A 20,077-nucleotide genomic window follows, 5' to 3' on the forward strand; every position below is an offset into this window, starting at 1 on the left:
TAAAAATTAAGTTGAATGATTTCTTCGCAAAAATGAGGCCGAGTAACCTCAGTCTAACCTGTTACTTAGCTTAAGTTAAATATCCTCGTCACTTGTGCTATCAAAACCGATGATTTATTTGCGAATAAATAATATTTTTTGACAAGAACGATGCACATCTGAATATCTTCAAACCACATCTCCCCATTCCTTTCGCATTCTAAGTCAGTTCACGTGTTGCGCCAAGGAGACCTCAAAACCAAACTTATGTTTATGTTACTTGATACTCATCCAATTCCGGTCGAGCACCAGCAAGTGCGAGGCATTTAACCTGAACCGCATAAAACACCGCGCTCAACCGCGCCAGATGAAAGGTCGATTGATGTGTTAATGGATAGCAGATGCCCTTATGAACCCGGGACCGCCACAAACCCCACGTCGTAGCAAGGTGTCGCTACGCCGGTGTACGCCCCGGCACACTACCACATGTCGCAACATAAACCAACAAACCGGCAACACGCAACGACAACGACGGCAACGAGCACTCGAGACTTTCGTTTCGTTCTCCGTACGTCTGCCCCCGGTGGATTGGAATGCCACCGCGGGTACAATGTAGCAGCGGGGTGTGGAATGATGGTGGAAACATCGGAAACACTTTCCACCGAGAGTCACCGTCGTCGTCGTCGCCGTCGCCGTCGTCGCAGCATCATCGTGGGGATGGAGGATGCAGCAAAAGTAGCAATTGAAAGAAAAGTGAAATTACATCTAAACTCCCAGCGATCGAGCCAGCAGCGATCAGTGTCGTGATCGTGCTGCTGCGGCGAGTGAGGGGCAGGGCATTAAAGGGGGGGAACCTAAACGAGATTAAAACCATACGAGAGGACGTTAGTTTTGCTGTCGTTGGAAGTGAAGGTTAACCGGGTTTTTTTTGTTTTTGAGTGTCCGCCGTTTCATCCGGCACGCTTTCGCCCGCGCGAAGAAAGCATTTCCGATCCGATTCCGTCAACGGAAGGGCGTTCTCTGGTGTGCACATTGTGGATCACGTGATGATCTCGGTCTTCCCATACGGCACTCCACCCTTGGCCAAGACGCAATCAACCGTTTAACCGCCTTCGACACCGACGCCGTTTGCTTGTTGTTTCTTGGTGCGTAAAGCACACCAAGCAAAGCAAAGAAGAAGCACCGATAATACGCCCAAACGGGGGAAGCGCCGCTAATGTAGGTCACAAACCACAAGCGACAGACGTATGACGTGGGCTTTGGGTTTTGCGTGCTACATCGTCATCGAGCGAAACACACAACGTTTTTTGGCGAAACAAAAGTGTCCCGAAAAGGAAGACCCTTGATTCGGTCGTGTGCCTAAAAGGGGGACGAGAGCAGCTGTGTCTGAAATACTATCTTTACACAGGACACACCAACAGGGGGGGGCCAACATTTCGGGGAAAAAAGATTAACGAGGTACCGATGGCGCGCGCGACCGGCCCACGATCGATCGATCAAACGGAAATGGTCGGTAGGTGGTTACTGACCCCCCCCCCCCCCTTTCCCGGGGGAACAGGGGGACTACTCGAGAGGTGGAAAGCCAATCTATCATTTCGAGCCCATCTCGGGCATCGCAGCCTCCGCGAAATGCGTTTTTAAGTGGTGGACAGCAAACCGAACCTCCGCCGCCGCGGTCGAAACTCAAACAACCTTGGCCAGCAGCCTTCACTAGCAGAGCCATTGCCAGCATCTCTGATGCTGATCTGATGCTTTAAACTTTGATGGATTGGCCCATTCGGACGCGTGCCCTCGCGGACCTGGCTGACACATTTCCTAATCTCGGATTAATGATAATTCGTAACTCGAGCCTCGCGAAAGTTAATACACAAATAACAGAGCAGAGCATTAACGATGATCCGGGAGATTGTTTTATCTGCATCGTGTGGCCCCCGGAAGTCTCACCGTGGGCAGGCTCTCTGGTTGTTGTCAGTCGTCACCGAGATCACTCGTCACCGAGACCCCTTTGGCGGTCGGCTCTCGACTCGAAGAGGATCATTAAGGTGCGGGCTGTAAACAGTAGCCAGTAGTTAAGCCAAACATTTGACCTCCTCTGGGGTGCAGCCACCAGAGCCAACGCCAGCCAGACGCAGCCTCTCTTGCTCCCCCCGGGCGCGATCATCGCGTCGTGCATTCGATGGCACGCGATGGCGCGCTCGTCGTGGTGACTCATGGAAAGGCCCGAAGAAGTGGTCGAAGAAGCGGTCGAAGAAAGTGATCTCGCCGAACTGAGCGTGGTTGCTGCTGGCGCTGCTGCTGCTGCACGGTCCTGTCTGTTCGTCTTCAGTGATCAGTCGGAACGGACGTGCAGTGAGCAGCATCGTGGTGCGTTGGTCTCGATCTTGCTTGTAAGCCCGGGAGCATATTACAGTTTAATTGCTTCGATCAAGTGCGTCATTGTGTCGGGTTGTGCTGTGAGTGTGGCTGTGAAGAACTGAGCTTCCATTTTAATAAGTTAATCTATTCATAAAGCCCCCGGGGGGGGGGGGGGGGGAATGTGATTAACTTTGGACTTTTTGGGACTGACCGCGCGCTACATTGACTTGGGAGCTTGCGTGTGTGTAGAAGCGAAATGCAAATTCCATCGCGGCGGTCGTCACCGCATCACGTACGTGATTCCAATCAGTAGTCCACTTCAGTAATTGGTTATCGTGGCCGTGAAATTAAAAGCAAAAACCTGGGGTGGAAAGGGGTGCGGAATTCGGGGTGCAGGATCAAAGACCCACTCCTCGCCGCTCGTACACCGGATTGAAACTTCATTTTCTCCATCGACGGCAAGCTGATGGTGGTGGTGGTGGTGGTGGTGATGTGTGATTAAATTTACATTATTTTTGTTGGACATCCCGGAACGGTCCGGTGTGGTGGGAGGGTTGTGGGACCTCTTACCACCCCACCCGTGGCCCCGTAGGAACCGGGATCATACGAAAAAAGACACATACGCGCGAAGGGTACGAGTGTAATTGGAGAAAGTTTTTTGCTGGATGTCTCTCGCTCTCTTGCTCTGCCACTACTTCCCCTACGTCTCGCCCATCCGATCTTGTGGTCTGTGCGTGCCAGCTGGCCAACTGTGTGGCCCGGTGGTTCCCAGCATCCGAGCCCAGGCTGACCGAGTGCCTTAGTGGTCACTGCAGAAAGTGCTGGAAGGTGGAAGCCGAGAGCGCACAGAAAAGTGACAATTTGTGACGAAGGTAGACACTAGTTTGCGGCGAAGAAAGTTGCTCCGAGGGGTCAATGTCAGCACTGGATGTGTGTGTGTGAATGTGCATCGATTGGCGCTTAATCATCGTTAACAAGCATTCGAAATCATTTACATATCGATCTCGAGATGAACTGCAATCGAGGCAGCCATGACTGCTTTGCGCGCAGCCTTTTCCCTTTCCTAGCAACCGCTTTGGAAGCGCACTTTCAATCACTGAAAATCAAGTAGCCATGTCAATCGTCTCATCGCGCCAGCGGCCAGCAATGTAAAAGGCATCCCTACGGTTCTCTACGAACTCCTAGAACTCTTGCCACTCCAAGCATAATAACATTCTTCAAATTGTTCTTCTCACTCTCACCGTTCAGCAGCATCAGCAGCAGCAGCACCATCATTATCATCATCCACCACCGGTGTTGTTTAGTGCCCGGGAGTACAACAAAGCGCGTTGTGAAAGTGTTGTGTGTGTGTGTCCCTTCCATCCAGAGCACACACTCGTCGCGTCGTACGGTCGCGCGAGCAAGAATTTACGGCGTGAAAATGGTTTTCCCTTACCGGTCGGTGCTATGCAAAGCATACTAAGCGTCCGAAAGGCTCTCGCAACCCGGCGGCACCCTGTGGTGGGCGAGTGATAAGAACGGAGTGATAATTTGCAACCCAGAAGCCACCGGCAACAACATTGTGCAACCATCCCTCCTGCTACCAAAGTGTTATAATTTGTGCATTAATTTAACGGGTACTCTCCCTCCCGAGTTGGCGTGTGTCCGTGGCGTGGTCCGAGAGTACACGACGCGCTCCCAACGCGGTCGTGGAGAACAACAAACCATGCAAATGCTAGTGTGCCATTTGCCAGGGAGCTTGCGGTGACCGGAAGAAGAGCATTCTATCGATGCGCGCGAGTCGCGTGTGTAATGTAGTGCTAGCTGGAAAGGGTGTGTGTTTGTGTGTGTGTCTCTCGCGTGATTTGTGTGACTCGATTCCTCGTGTCCTTGCCCCCAGTGTGTGTGTGTGTTTTTGGGGGGTAAACGAAAAGTAATGGCCGCATAATTTATTGTTTTCGTAGCCTTCTTCGACGACGTCGACGACCTTTGCCTAGTATTAGGGGAGGAAGGCCGGGTCCAGTAGGCCGGGTGTAGTGTACACTCTAGCAGGGACAAGCCATAAAAAAGCCGCTCCCGGAATTAAATCGAAAATCGAAAGAATGGCCGGTCTGCCCCGTGTCTGGAGTGAACATTCCGAAACGCAACTGAGACCGGAAGTGTAGCGAGAACAACGGTTCTGGAGGGGAGGGAGGAAAAACCCGCCGGAACACAGGATCGTGCCATAAAAAGCTTAAGAACCCGGGACCCCAGTGAACCCCACGTTTGTGTGTGTGTGTGTGTGTGTGTGTGTTGTTAGTGCATTACACCCCACACCCACCGGTGGGTTGGGTCGCGTGGAGCAATCATTTCCAATTATGCCGGAACCGAAAGTTATGGTCCGAGAAAGGGAAACGCGACCGAAAATGGAGACCGGTTCGGATTATTGAAATCCCATTCCCGTGGAGTGCTCGGTGGATAGGAAGATTCGGTGGATCGACTGAAGGCAGATAAAAAGGGGGAGCATTCCAACACCGGAACCGGAAATGGCTCCCGCAAGGGCCAGCAAGCGAAACGAAAGGACATTATGGTGGAGTAGTCCCGATATCGAGCGACTCCTGTGGACGATCGCCATTGTTTGGTTGGTCTGGGGTGGTGAGGGTGGCCGGCGCTCGGCCGTTCTCGGTGCTCCTTCGCTTGCGGCCAAATCGTGGCCCTCGATGAAAACGTACGACATCTGGGGTGCACCAGCGGGGGATGCTGGTTTCACGGGTGGGTCACGGGCAAGGTCGAACGGTTCCTTTGACCCAATTGTCCCGACCGGTTCGGCCGGTCATCCGCGGAGTCGGTACAGCTACGGCGGCGACAGTGGTGTTGGTTCGAGCGAAACTTCCTTTTACGGTGACGCAAGCCACGGCAACAGTCTGGCGGTCAGTGATGGTGGTGGTGGTGGTAGCGGTGGCCGAGGACGGTCCGCAAAAGGTAAGCACAAGTTTAACGGTGGCCCTTCTGCTCCGGAAGGGTGAAAGCTGTCGCTAATCGTCGCGTGTTTTGGGACGCGAGAAGGAAGGGAAATGAGTGAGAGTTGGTGGCCGCGCGATGATGCGATGAGGATAATGAGGGAAGGAGCAAGATGAATTCGCGTGTTTGGGATTGTCATTGGCACATTGGAACCGCCCGGAAGGTTCCGGTGGTGTGGTTCGCTGTCGGTGAGAAAGCGCGAACCTGCAGCGTGGAGTAGGAGTGCGAAAGTAGGAAACCGGATTGTTGTCCGGGAGCCCCCCAGGGGGGGGAGGGCAGGGGGAATCGATCGAGCGTTGCACGACGACGAGGCTGCACCGTTCGTATTGGATCATCCATCGTTTATTGATGCACCGTTTTGTGAATGACGATGCAGCAGCGAGCAGAAGCTCCGAGGTTCGGACAGTGGTCTGTGGCGAGAGAGAGGCCAAAATGCATTTCATTTTATGTTTTGGTTGGTAAAAAGCGTTATGATACTCTATATCTTTCTTCCTTAATGTAAGAAGAAATTTGTCTTTGATGTCTTGAGATATTCTACAAAAATAAAGTAGTGGGGAGGTCATTTACTATAATGAAATAATACGATTTCTATTCTGTTCTGTTCAACAGCACAATTTTGTGACTTCAAAATGATTAATGTTTTCAATTTAAATGTATTGATTATAAAAAATTGACTATACAATTCACAGTTCATACTATTCTTATAAATTTCTATTTGAGAGAATAAATTTTGTGATACTACACAAAATATTGTTTAACATACCGCTCGTAGGTTGATAGGCGTAGAATAAAAAGAGTTTATTTGTTCAACGTAAACGATCGAAATGTAGTCCGTGAAAAGCAATTATTTGCTGATCTAAACTGAAACTGATTGTTTTCATAACATTGCTGAGGTCGATTGCAACAGTCAGGTCAGTTGCTGTAGATGTGCAACAATGTTGCCCATTTGCTGATGCTGGTCGTTCCGCGAAGCGGCGTCACAACTTGAGACTTATGGTGACTTTCTGAGAACTGGAACAGCATCATCAGATGCTTCAGCCGGCCACCGTCGATGCGCTGACATCGATGCAAAAATATAATTTAAGCTGACAAACAAAACAGTTTAATTTTCAGACTTCAGGAAATGAAGTCGTTGACAATTTTGGTTTTTGATCCTTTTAACCAGTTTCTTAGTTTATTACTTTTGCTAACATATGTCTAACATGTTGTATATTGCATATGCCTTATCTGCTTATGTGTTAATTGAATGTCTCGATTTATTTAAATCCTTTAAAGGTGATAAGTTATCATCCAGCTTCCATGTGCCTCAAGGAACAGTAGCATCAGACCGAAGAATATTCACGATTGCACTTACTGATTTCTCATATCCACTTTACAAGTTGCACTATAAAACGCAAATCAGAAGATATCAGAACGACTTTTGCAATGCAGCTTTAAACAACGTGCTAGTACTAGTGCTTTGATCCGGTTTTAGCTCCCAGCACAGTATTCAAACAAACTTTACCACTTTCGACACACTTTAACATCGTTATTTTAACATTCAAATCATAACCTCCGGACCGTTTACGGTTCAACAAATCAATCGCCGAGTGTTACGAGCAAAAGTTTTCTTCGATCAACAAGTCAATTCATCCCATGCTTCCATGTTTCGCTCCCTTTGTCCGGCATGCATTGCTACCTAGCAAGAGCAACCCAATGTTACGACGTGCAACTAACTGACGAGCAAGTTTCTAAAGATTCATCCTGCCAATCTCAATGCACCAGCTGCCGGAAAGCTTCCTTTCTTTGTGGTCTTCGAGCCAAGAAGAAAGGCAGGAGCGGCAGCCGGAGGAACAAGTGCATCCGGCGGTAATGCTCACCTCGTAACGGCCGGGAGCTGGCGGGCGGTAGTTTGTTAAACAGCTCTGACACCAAATTAACAAACGACTGATTTGGAAACAGTCCGGTCACCTCCCGTGTTGTCCAGGTTTCTGTGCTTGTAATGCGCTTAGAAAATGGCGTGTCTTGTGCTGGTTGCTACCTTGCCCCCCAGGAGGAAGGACATCGATTGTGCAACTTCAACAATACGTTCAGTCCTCCCGCAGTCAGGGCATTCGGTGTTCTAACTGGTAAGAAAATGGGCGCCCGTAGTGGAAGTGGATTGACCGAAGTGCATAAACTATGCTACTGAACGTTCACCAACGGACCATCATCCGGTAGTGCTCCAGCCAGTGCTTTGCACTGGGACAAAGTTTCTCACCGTAAGTTCGTAAGCTACCGAACCGAAGAACGTGCGACCTCCCGGAAGTTGTTCGATCTTACCGGTGTGCAACCCGGTGCAACTGCGACAGTCCATCTGCACAGCCAGAGAGTTGGACGATGAGGTTCGGCCAACGAGTTTGTTTGCTGACGAAGCCGTACGGTGCCGGCGATGGCTAATTGGGAACTGAATAATCTATGCCAGTTTGCAAAGTAATCGTAGATCGCGTAGCGCTAGCCTGGCGCTAGATTGGCTGATGGTTGACGCGAAGAAGCATCTGGAAGGACGAAGTCGGACGATTATCTCGTTTGCGGTCTCCGATTTCCAATTCGGGGGACGCGAATCCCGGATGCGCCCTCAAAGTTTCGCCAATTTGGCTGCAATTAATTCCGTTCGTGCCGTTCGTGCGCGGTGGCAACGGACTGCAAAGAGACTGGCGGTACAGAGGTGGGGTTTTCACTTTTGCTAGCTAGATTTATTGAATGCTGGTTGTTGCCAGTTTATCGCTCGATTAGGGGCGAATTGAATCGATTACGATCTCGGGCGGGGAAATCCTGGTTTCGGCGGATCGAAATTGAATCTCTTTGCAGTGAAGGAGCTTGGGCGGTCACGTAAACGTATTAAATAATATCGATGAAAGTTGCAAGAAATTTAGGGCTTTTATTCGGAATGCCTTTTAATTTGCGAATCGTCACAGAGAAGGAGAATTAAAATAGCTTAAACTATATAATATTGCAGACTGCAAACCATTTTTTCAACTCCCGGGAAATTGAAAAGTGGTGTTTACACTAGATTTTCGTCTAAAGCTCCCAAAGTTTATAAATCAGTTTAAAAGTAATATTTTTTAAAAATACTTTGAATTATGTCTAAACAGTTTCTAATTTTTGATCCGATTGTGATATTATAGTGCTTATGATTCAATAGTTAAAAAGATTTGAAATGTTTTTCGAAAGCATTTTTTTCTCTACACCAATAGAATCTATCCACTGAGCTGGACTACTTTAATCGTGAATTAATCAATCATCCTAATCTTCTATTATTGATAGCTCCCTGATATGTTCATTCGATTGAGGTTAGGAATTTATGCTTATAGACCTTTGTCTGGTGTTATTCTGCCTTTATCTGTCTAATACCCAAAGTAGCATTATTACTTTTACTTATTGTAGCAAATTGTTTCACGAAACATGATCCAATTGATACCGTTTGATACCGTTAAAAACTATTGGATGACGAACGTTCTCGTATGTTTACTGTATGAACCATTATTCCCTCTGACCGTGGCTGCCTTCGGTCCTTGTCAGTAGCTTGTAATGATTCGGAATTTATGATCAAATTTATAGCAGCTTATATCAGGCCAAAGCCTGAACCCCGTAATCACCGTACGTGAATCGAGACCGAGACTGCGATTCCAATTATAATGCTCATAATCCCGGACCTGTGTAGCTCCTGCCGGATCCGGGGATCTTCGGTCCGGATAGCGATACATTTATCAAACCATTAGATTTACAACCGATAATGGCTGCTGCCAGGCTGCTGGGCCAACAGGCAGTGATGGAGCGGACAGTAGCTGGCATTAACCTATTTGCGGTTCTGCCCATGTCCAGATGGATGCCCCTCGGGGCAAACCAGGATACGAAAGCCCCGGCATTGGGGATTATCTTTCGCAGGCCTCGGTCTGATGTGGTGATATGCTTCTACTCGGGACCTCGTGGCGACTGGAAGCGCCCGTAGTTGATGAATAGTTTAACAGTGAAGCATTCAGCAGCAGCATCCGCGTCTATGACCACTATTGACTCCCGTGTGTTTCTCTCTCTATCTCTCTCTCGACAGTTTTGAACTTCCTGCCAGTGCCGGTGGATGACGAGTGTCTGTCGGATGATGGACGCCGGACGGGCATGTGCATGAACGTGTACGAGTGTCGCATACAGGGCGGTAAGGCCCGGGGTCAGTGCGCTCTCGGCTTCGGTGTTTGCTGTGTCTGTAAGTGTTGGTGTTGGTGGTGCTCACACGCGTGAGGAGGCAATATGGCGATGGTGCCGGGTGTAATGGTTCGTTTTATTGATCTTTCACGCAGTCGTCGCCACCTGCAACGACGAAATCGCCAACAACATCACCTACTTCGTTTCGCCCAGCTTTCCCGGCATCGTACCGAAGGATCTGGGCAGCTGCAAGCTCAAGATTAAGCTGATGAACCCGGAGGTGTCGCAGCTCAAGTTTGAGTTCATCCATTTCGCTTTAGTAAGTTAAATTGTTTCAATGTCTGAATGTGAACTTTGAAGTCGATTTCTTCTGACACTCCATTTTTTTTGTCATCCGCAGGGACAACCGAACCGCCGAACGGGTGTGTGCGAAGGGGATCTGTTCCGGTTGATTGGCGGTGTCGTACCGTTCGACCTGTGCGGTCAAAATTCGGGCCAGCATCTGTACTACGATTTGAATCCGAAGAGCCGTGCGAACGAGGAGGTCGAGCTGGAGATGAACTTTGCATCCCGTTCGTTCGCCCAGCGCCTGTGGGAGATCCGGGTTTCGCAGATCCCGTTCAGCCAGCGGTCACCGAGCGGCTGTATGCAGTACTACACCGGTACCGAGGGTCTGATACAGACGTTTAATTTCGCCGAAAATGGGCGTTACCTGGCCAACCACAACTACCGGGCCTGTATCCGGCAGGAAAAGAACATGTGCTCCGTGGCGTACGAACCGTGCGATGACCAATCGTTCCGGATCGGCATTCCGAACCAGCTAAGCGATGAACCGGATGCAGGTGGTGGTGGTGCCGGAGGTGCCGGTGGTACTGGTGCCGGTGCTGGTGCCGGTGGTACCGGGCTACCGGGAGTTCCCGGTACGGGAAACCTTCAAGGGCTTCCGGGAGCAGCAACGGGTACGGGCCCGTTCTCCGATCCAGCGCTAGCGGACGATCCGTTAGCACCGGCAGCCGACATTCCGGCCGACACGGTACCGGAACAGGTAGTCGAGACACCTGAGGTGACAAATGCTGATGAAGCGGCCCCTGCAGCCGAGGATCAGGAGGTGGCAGCGGATGAACCGGTTCCGGCCGAGGAGGAACCGGCAGCCGATGATCCGGATGCGGCCGCCGATGAGGAAGGATCCGGTGGTGGTGGTGCTGGTGGTTTCTTCGATGGCTTCTTTCCGTCGTTCTTCTCGAGAAGCATCTTCGACGAGGATGTCGAGGATGTCAAGAAACCTGGCCAAAGGACGCGTGGTGGTCGCGCAATGGCGTCGTCAAAGTCTCGAGGCCACTGGCAGAGTCGTCAGTTTGAGGGCATTAACTGTGCGGATCGCATCACGCTTCCCTGCATCGTGGAGGACTTTATTGGTGTGGGAATGGGAGAGTTACCGACCTGCCGGCCGGTGCACTGCGGGAACTCGCTTTGCCCGCCCGGAGTGTCCCCGTGTCGGGTGGAAACATCGGTCACACCGTTCAGTCTGGGCATTCACTTCGGTGAGGGTCGCGATCGGGGTAGTCCGGAGGATAATTTGGGTGCCTGCATCAAGTACAGCCAGATACCGTGCGCTGGCTAGGAGGTTGAGACCTCTTGAGAGGTTTTCGGAGGGGATTTTAGGTCGCCGAATCGGTTATAACCGCAAATGCGTGCCAGGAGGTGCGTGCGTAGAGCTTTCAGTCAGTGCTTTCTGCCATTACCAACCAACCAACCAACCAGGGATATCGTGACGTCCCCGGTAAAAGCAAAAGGAACGAAAATAGAGTGGCGTGTGTACGGAGGACTTTTGCGGCTTTCGTGAATTGCCACCATACGTGGGCCTTCAGTTAAAATGTAATCAAATCGATTACCGGTTCGCTTTCCTTGAGCACCACACCTAACTCGTGATCTCGTATGTGTGTGTGTGTGTGTGTGTGCGTGTGTGTGCTGGGTGAAATAAAAATGGAACCGACCGGCCGGTTGGATCATAAAAAATGATTTCAATGTTGAGGACGAAACTGTTCCGACCCGGCGGCCACGGCAGAGGATGAAGACTTTTACGACGTTTGCTCGTTGCGTCGGCGTAGCGTTTAATGTGTGCTGCGTACATTGGCGGAGAGGTGCGGTAGGTCGTGCCACGATGATGATGAACCCTCCACCCTCATCGTAGCGCTGCGATGGATGAATGGCTCCCCAGAGACGCACCGGGGGCCGAGGCCCCGTCGGCCATCAACCGGCTTTATGTGCCAGACGATGACAATAAAACATAATTTCTATCACCTCACGGGGCGCCAATTGCGGTGCTTTCTAGCTGGAGGAGAGCATCTTCTTGCGCAACAGCATTGGATAGTAACGTTATCATCGCGCCATCGCGTTTTGTCGTCTTTCTTTGTTCGCATCGCATCTCGAGCAGCCGCTGACGGTGTGTTGGATTTCGCTGTCGCACTTAAGATGCCGCCAGTGGTTGAAGAAGATGGCTGGGAACAATTGATTGCGGATGGTTTTTGGGAAAATATGGTGGAGATGGAGTGAAAAGCAACCGGTATCGGTTCTAGCGGTATTGCTGAGACCCGGCAGGCCTTATCGTGGATGAATGATGAGAAATTATTCCCTTGGATGTTTTAAAAATAAAAAATAAAATGTCGGAACCACGTGACTGAGCGCGCTGTTTCGGGACTGCCACATGAACCGGCATACCAGACACCAGTCTACACGAAGCCAGAGGTGCTGGGGTTCGATGGGATGGATGGAGTTGTATTTTATAGACGTAACGCTGCTGTTTTTAAAGCTGATAATATTGTAAGAATATTTCAAGAAAACTAAAGTACGGGTGTAAGAGTAAGCAGTTGCGTGTAATTTATCGATAGCGATAGCAAGGACAGTAGTGATAAGTTTATTGTGAGAAAATATAAATATAGAATCATAAATTACTAGCGAAAACTTGCTTGTTTGGTTTCGTTTGGGCTAGTGCTTTGTGTTTCCTTGAAACACCGAAGCCCCGTCGTGAGGTCAATTCCGGTTCTTGTTTTGCATTCCTCGATGACATGCTGCGGCAAAAGCCATGATCTAAAAATAATATCTAGTAACCAGAGCAACGCATGCCCGCCTCCGTAAGTCGTGGTTTACTTCCGTACAAGAGGAATCAATTTAGAGAAGCGACTCACTGCTCGATGCGAGGCTCCTCCGAGAAAATTCATTGAGTTGTGCCATTTTTCATACAAAACTAACGTTAATGACCGAGAAAAGGTCCTAATTGGAAAACTCCGGGCTAGCAGCTGCGGTGCTAGTAGTACGTCGTTCATTCGGATTTAATTCCACCGGCACACTCCAATGCCGGCGGTGTCCGCATTCTGCTCGAAATGTCCTGAATGTTGCCATGCTTTTGCTCGGCATTACTCATCGCTACCAGTGTCCCGTGGAGCGAATATTCGACGTCCGTGACTGGGGAGCTGTAATGCTTTCTTCATGAACTTTCTTCTCGCTCTACGACGGCAACGGTCCAGAAGGCGTCTCGGCGTCGGAATCGGGGCAATTTTCGATGGCTTCTTAGTACAAAAAAAAAAAATAAAGCAACAAAAAACCCTGCAACAAGAGAAATGTGTAGCAGGGCAGCAGGGTGCAGTTTTCCTCCGGCCCTGGAAAACTTTGAACGATTCGCCAGGATCGTCGTTCTCTGAGAGTGATCTTAAGCGTTTCGCTATCGTTGTCGCCGACCGACCGACCGACCGACGGACCGACCAACCGTTCGTTGTGTGCTCCCTGGAGAATGAAATTTTAATCTCCTTCTTTATTACCTCCAGCTGGGTTGCGATACGAACACTTCGCTTGGGGTCTGTCCCGCTGCTTGACCTCGGCAATGAAAATCGGTTCTCACTAAGCAAGTCCCGTCGGTGGAGGGACCAAAAAGAGACCGGTGGTGACCAGGATTGTTAGTTCTCGGTTGACTTTCTCTCATTCCAAAACAATACCGAAGAAGCAGTCCGCAGAAAACCGGGCTTGCGACCCACCATTTTCATTTATCTTTACCGAAACACAGATTGCAAAAGGACACAGGGTTGCTTCCGATTGCGAAGAAGCTAGCTCGAAGGGAAGTTCGCTCCGTCTCTTCGTCCCGTTCTTTATCGCTTCCTTATCACGATGCTACCGGTTTTGCTTCGGCTGAAATGGAGCGCATTTGGTGGAAGGAAAAATAAAGGCGACAAACAATAAATAAATAGAACACGAAGGGGAGCAACAAATCGGAGGCGAAGTTGAACAGAGTGATAGCCGAAGAGTGAAACTCCCAAGCTGGATATGGTTCCGGAATAATTTAAATAAGTAAGTAACGCTTTCCGGTTTCCCCTGCATTTTTTTCGTAGTAATTATATTTATTTTATCTCTTTATCGTTCGCAACAACAGTGTTCCACTTGCCTGTTTTTTTTGTGTGTGTGTAGAATGTAAAAGCAGTTGGCCGCTTTGCTTTTTAAAAAAACAATAAAATATTCTTTCATTTATTTACTTTATATTGTTTACACCATGTGCACAAAACAGGTGTGAAAAGAAGGTGAGCAGTAAAGGAGCCAGAAAGAATAGATTGAATAAGGAACAACATAAGCGCACATTAATAGCCTTCGATGGCGCGTCTCTCGTTCGCTTGTTTCTTTGCGATTTAACTATTTGTTTCTCTTTCCATAATTGTAAGGTAATAGCATTCAAACATTGCATGTTTCGCAGAGTGTTTTACACTTGTTGCATAATTCGTAACAAGATCTGTTGATCCCTCTTTTTGGCTTCTATGTCATATTTGCGTCTTAGCCTTTCGCTGCGCTGTGACTTTCGGCTTCTTATGCACTTTCATTATAGTAATTCTTAGCTAGCTGAAAGAAGTGTTGGTAGTTGCTGGTGCACTTTTTGCCCAACAGTTAAGAGTATTGATTTTACATTAACCGTCTTGCTTGTTGCAATAGATTCGACTGATTTACTTGCTTTTAATGTTTTTCATTTTGAAATATATTATATTTCTGCCACCGGGGCACCATTCCAAAGACAAGTGCTTATCATGGTAGTGTATGCCACCGGTGCTGCCAGCATTTACATACGCTTCTGCTCGTTCCCCCCGTCCGTCTCATTTGTCTAATTACATCCGGTTACATCGGTTTTGCTCTTGCTTTACTTTAAACGCTACTTGTATCACATTTAATGCTTATGAATCATTTATTTGTTTGAGACTTGTTTTGTTTTCGGCAATTATTTTGAGTTTCCTCACCAAACAGGATCGGTGCGGTACAGGGTGATCGAAAACCGTGCTCAGTATTGGGGATGATGGTCGATTGTTTTGGTAGGAAAATTTGAAGATGTACATAATTTAGGGTTGAAAGCAGGGTTTTTAATTTTTACACGAAATTATTAACAGCGACCATCCCCGGCGGTGAAGCGTGTTGTGCTATGTTCTATAAGTTTTCATTGGTTTTTCAATATTTTGATAGCAGATAGAGGGCCTTTGCAGTGCCCAGGGCAGAGCATCCTAACATTAATTCGTTTTTGGAGAAACCTTTGGAGCGTGCGTAAGATAACTGGTGACTGAGGCAGCAAAGGCCACGTCCACCTTGCCGTTACCAGCAGTCAACGCAAACGCCGTATCGGCTGCACAATGAACTACTCGAGAAATAGAGAGTGTGAGAGAGAGAGAGCTAATAGTAAAGTAGGAGCTGTAAAGAGCTGAGTGTTTGAAAAATATATATTCATTATCTATATATATATATAGCTGTATCTATCACTTACTGCTACACTTGCGCTAATGCGGCTGAATCCTTAAACGGTAATTGTGTGGATTTGGTTTGTTAAAAAAGTGGGTTTGTTGTATCGTTTTGGCGCAAAGCGTAAAGGCGTATAATTGAGAGTTGAGTCGGTCGCATTGATTTCACAGCGAAAGGTGAAATGACCTAATGACTGCCGTTACGCTAATCCACCTACCGTGATGAAAGTTAACTCGATCCGGCTACGGCTTTTATACAAATATTACACACGGAAACAGACACACACATACACACAGATACTTAGACCTAACCTACGGTATACCTATGTACAGTTGGGGTGCAGCAGACCAGCAGAGCTCAAAGATAACTTTTCTCGTCCTTGTGCTGCTGCTCCTTGGCCGTACCGTTGCTCTTGACCATCACACCAACACCACCCGTGCCGAGCTGTCCGCTGGCGCTCTTCACGATGCTGTGCGTGCTCTTGCTGTTGCTGACCACCGTTTTGGCATTGCTGTTGGCCACCGTCGAGCCGTTGTTGTTGGGGGTAATGGTGATGCCGCCTGTCGCCGGTGTCGTGGTGATGGTCGCAGCACCGCTGAGCGTCACATTGCTGCTGGTCGTCGTCATGGTGAGCATCGCCGGCCTATAGCCAGCATCGCGTGGTACAAGCATCGCCGGCGTGATCGTCGGTGGCCGGATCTCGAATGTCGGTTTGCACATGGCCAGGGCCGGATTCGTGTGCAGACCTACGTTCTTCGGACACATGGCCACTATACTGGCACCGATCGGACCTGCGGGAAAGGTGAGCGAAAGATCACTTGAAATTACTGCTACCCTTGGCACCGCGAGTTCGTGTCCAGCCGTGTTCGTGAACACAGAGCAAACAGAGTAACAGGGTTTTGGGGAGAGGTTTTCCATCAAACAGGACACATGCCCAACATGGCTACATACAATCGAATACAAACAAAACCATCGCAATCAAGGACATCAACAAGAGACAGAGATAGGTAGAGAATATGAGAGAGTGTGAAAGAGAGGGGTAGAGGAGGGGTTGTGATAAATACAGAGGGATGTTCCTAAAGGGCACCAACAGGCGACGATAAGGTCGTGATCGTCAGAGAGGACGGTAGGAGTGGGAAAGTACTTGGAAAGGGATTGCTAAATTGTTTCACGGAATCAAAGAAACATTGAATCAACAACAGGATCAACATCGATCTAGCTAGTGGTAACTATCAACCAGGGACAGATCCAGTATAGTGTTTCTTAGAACTAAGGTCAAACAGTACACTAAATACGTAGAGATTGTAGAGAATAGAGTGCAGTGGAACAGACAGAACTTTCTTCGCTACTAGACAACACTTCTACAGCGCCGGGATGCTGAAAACGATGAACTCTCTCACGGTTTAGACCCATTTCTTTCAAAATTACATTGCTAGGGACTGTTGTTCATAGATATGTTCAGAATCTGATGGTCTGGCTGCTCGAAGTCCTACCAATAATGCCGAACTTGGCAGAATTTGCCAGAACGAGTCTTTTGCGAAAAGTTAATCCCATTCCAGTGTAGCCAACGAATTGTATCGTTTGTGCGGGCTAAGCATTCCAGAACTTCCATCTGGATGCCATCTGCTTTTGAACTTTTCCAACGCTGCAGGCGCAAACGACGAACTCGCCCGGTTCTATCGGTATGGTTAATTTATCATGAAGCGTGGGAGATTAGAGATAATTTCTTTTAATATTTTAACAGCTTTCAGCATCAGCATCTGGAATCGAGGTTGGAAGGTGTCTCGGCGAAGCAATTGGATTGAATCGTTCCCACGGCTTCTGAAGTCGGGTTCGGCGCAGCTCCTAGATAGTTACGGGAGTTGAAACGAGGGACGAATGATCGCTGAGAGGGGAACCGTTACGTCTACTCCAGAGACGGTGTTTTGCGCGGAACGCAGTTCATGCTATGACTACCTGAAAAGGACACTTCGAATAGCTACACGAATACGCACACACACACACACACACACATAGACACACATACACTCACACACATACAATAACACTCAGACTACGGGACATGGTTTAACAGCTACAGCTAATGAGGTGATAGAGATCGTCTAGTGGCAGCAGTAAGTGGTTGACAGATGATTCGGGAGCACGTTAGTTCACCACCCAACGCATAACTAACTGACAAACGGTAAGGACATACACACACACACACACACACACACACACACACAGTCAAATTGGGATACGCTTAAAGGCTAATAGTGCGTCTGCTACAGGTACCGACAGAACGGAATCAAACATTTATGGAACATTCGCTTGGGTTGGCGCAAGCAGGGCACAAACTTATAGGTTCATAAATTAACAATGCGAGAGTCATTATTTGCATGTAATTGTGTGCTGTCGGCGACGGTGATTCAACGACAAAGCGGCTGATTGTTCTCTATCCTCTCTAGCCGTGAGATTCCAGTCCTTTCGTTGGATTCATATATTCATTCCATCATTGCGATGAAGAGTAATCTGTAGATCTCGGGGCTGTTTAGCTGGAGAGCTCATCGCCCTACAATCCAGCAGACGTAAGTAAAACGATGTACGAGCGGAGAATACTAATGAAGGGACTCATAACTGGATCCCAAAAACTTAATTTTGAGACGAACTTTATCCTCTTCACAAGAAAAGGGTTTCGAGTCACGCTCCATAATACCGAGCGGTACGTGAGTGTCACCGGGATTAATCAATTATGTTCCGGAGCCGCAGCGTACGCTTTACCTTTATTCCGCTGCACTAAGCGAACAACGTTTTGCGCTTCGGTTCGGGCCACAACACAACAAATACTTCAACCTGGCGTGAATTGAAACAAGCAGCAACACTAACGTGTTGTAACCAATTCCGCTTCGGATTGTCTCCTCCGCGCTCTGTTCAAATATTTGCAGTGCCGGTCGATTGCCAATCCGCCTCCGATCCCTTAGATTACAGCACACCGGGACCTGGGTCAACATTCTGGTCAGCAATTGGCAATCCGGGCGATGTCAACACGCGCGTGCCCTTTTCATCCATCCTTCTCCTGCATCCGTTATTGTTGCGTTGGCACAAAATACAATCTGATTCCAGGGTGCCTTGGGTTTGGCCGCTACCATTCGGTTGATTGCGATTGAAACATTGTGATGAACAAAGCCGAGGTAGGTATGGGAGTAAAAAATGTACGACCGTCATGTTTTTTGCTTTCCGAAAAATCGAACAAAAGTATTCTCGAAATCCTGCGCCACAACTGCTATTGGCCACGGGACGCACTACTCGATTCTTTATTCGTAGCAGCGCACCAGCACCGATAAGGGACTGTGAACTGTGCAGCGCCAGTCTCGAACCGAACCGTTACAACCTTCGTTTTGATGAAAGTGCTAACAGAAGGGTTATGCAATGTACCGGTCATGCACCGCCGCTCCTGTCGACAAGGTGATACATTACACGCGAGATAATGGACGAATTAGTGCGAGGCCGAATCAATCCCTTTATCCCTCAGAGCTTCCCGCAGAGTTTCGCGTGACCTTCTGGCTGCACCGGCTATGGTGTTGCCATGATAAATGGTGGCCAAAAACCCCGTTGCACCTTCCGGGGGCAACCCAAGCTTCCTTGGGATCACCCTTAGAATCCTTCGGGCACCCAGAGGGAAGATATGGGAAAAGTTGCAAAATATTACAAAAAACAAAAGAACAAAGCGTTCCGCATCACGTGCCAACTGCCGCGCTGCCACTAATACCGTATCGTGTCAGGAGCACGAGAACACTGGTATGCCGTGGATGCAGCAAAGTAGAAACGACGGAAAGGACGCAACGCAACACTATCTCTGTAATGCTTTTTGGTCATCCGGTGCAGGGTTACTATCGTCCCCGGTTGGGGGTTCGCGCTAGAGCGACCAGATTGGCGACTTTCGTCTCGCCCATTTCTCTCTGACCTCGCTCTATCTGCCCGATATAATGTAGTCCTTTGTGTGGGCCCCTCGGGGCGATCCTGTTTTGTTTTCTTTACGCTGCCCCTCACCAGCGTTCGTTACTTTCAAAGCAACGGAGGTTTGGGCGAAACGAGTAAATCATTCAAAAATGGTCATTGTTTTGAACCGAGCGATGGGCTCTTACTTCAGATAGTCATCTCATCGCACAATGCGGCCATGTTACGGCGGCGGTGAATGCGCTGGTCTGCCGCGACTTGCGAGTGAATGATGAAAACAGTGCAACAGAGCGTAAGGCGCTCACTGGCAACCGACAAACCGCAATCGCAATCAACCTATACCTAGTGGGCAACTCCAGTTGTTAAGGAGACGGTTGCGAGCGCATAACCAGCGCAACCACCGCATTCAGCATTTTGTGCTACAAAAGCAACCGGGAGCTCATGACAACCGGTGTCCAACCAACCCAACGGGACTGGCTGGTCACTCGATAGTCGAATGATGCGTCGCTAGGATACCGCATTTCGGGCAAATGGGACGGAAAACTACACCGCTACTAGGGATCACTCTAGCGTTAAAATTAACACGAATTTTCGTTGAATTTATGCTGCCCGCAGTTGCTTAACAAACTAGGCTAACTAAGTGGGATGTGGACACACAACAAAAAAAAACCGGACTAAGAATTAGGGGGTTTTGGCATTCCAAACGAAAGGGAAGGTTGTGAAAAGGGGCTTGTACAGTGTTTGCAAATGGGTGTCGCAGGCGTGCTGGAAGACGTTGCTAACCCGCCATTCGGTGTTATCGCCTCTGTTGTTGTTGTTGTTGTTGTTGGTGAACGATACACCGGATTGTGATGTGGGCATGTTCTGTGCGTGTGCTGCTGCGTTCCTCTTCCATATCTGTGTGTGCGTGTGT

General features: G+C 48.8%; 2 protein-coding genes across 5 annotated transcripts in view; one reads left to right on the top strand and one right to left on the bottom strand.

Moving 5' to 3' along the window:
- Positions 1-5,012: 5,012 nt before the first annotated feature.
- On the top strand, positions 5,013-11,092 carry LOC125959549 (uncharacterized). The gene is made up of 5 exons (XM_049692373.1): positions 5,013-5,274; positions 9,383-9,532; positions 9,627-9,790; positions 9,872-10,744; positions 10,799-11,092. Exons 1-5 carry the CDS (start codon positions 5,013-5,015, stop codon positions 11,090-11,092), a joined length of 1,743 nt encoding a protein of 580 aa, XP_049548330.1.
- Positions 11,093-13,913: 2,821 nt separating this feature from the next.
- LOC125960054 (potassium voltage-gated channel protein Shaw-like) overlaps positions 13,914-20,077 on the bottom strand; it is a 58,441-nt gene continuing 52,277 nt past the window's right edge. For 2 of the 4 annotated variants that reach the window (XM_049693211.1, XM_049693210.1), the window contains one exon: positions 13,914-16,019. In XM_049693211.1, the coding sequence (XP_049549168.1) occupies positions 15,586-16,019 (434 nt within the window). In that variant the 3' untranslated portion in view covers positions 13,914-15,585. Of the gene's footprint in view, positions 16,020-19,951 lie in introns of those variants that run through there. The other 2 variants (XR_007469816.1, XM_049693212.1) reach the window with 2 other exon arrangements.

The sequence above is a fragment of the Anopheles darlingi genome, chromosome 2 (assembly GCF_943734745.1).
Source record: "Anopheles darlingi chromosome 2, idAnoDarlMG_H_01, whole genome shotgun sequence".
Taxonomy (NCBI): domain Eukaryota; kingdom Metazoa; phylum Arthropoda; class Insecta; order Diptera; family Culicidae; genus Anopheles; species Anopheles darlingi.

Excerpts from the sequence above, each read along its gene's own strand:
- LOC125959549 (XM_049692373.1), top strand. The coding sequence starts at position 5,013 with ATGAAAACGTACGACATCTGGGGTGCACCAGCGGGGGATGCTGGTTTC. Across the intron at positions 5,275-9,382 it reads CCGAGGACGGTCCGCAAAAG|TTTTGAACTTCCTGCCAGTG; the intron begins GTAAGCACAAGT and ends CTCTCTCGACAG. Across the intron at positions 9,533-9,626 it reads CTTCGGTGTTTGCTGTGTCT|TCGTCGCCACCTGCAACGAC; the intron begins GTAAGTGTTGGT and ends TCTTTCACGCAG.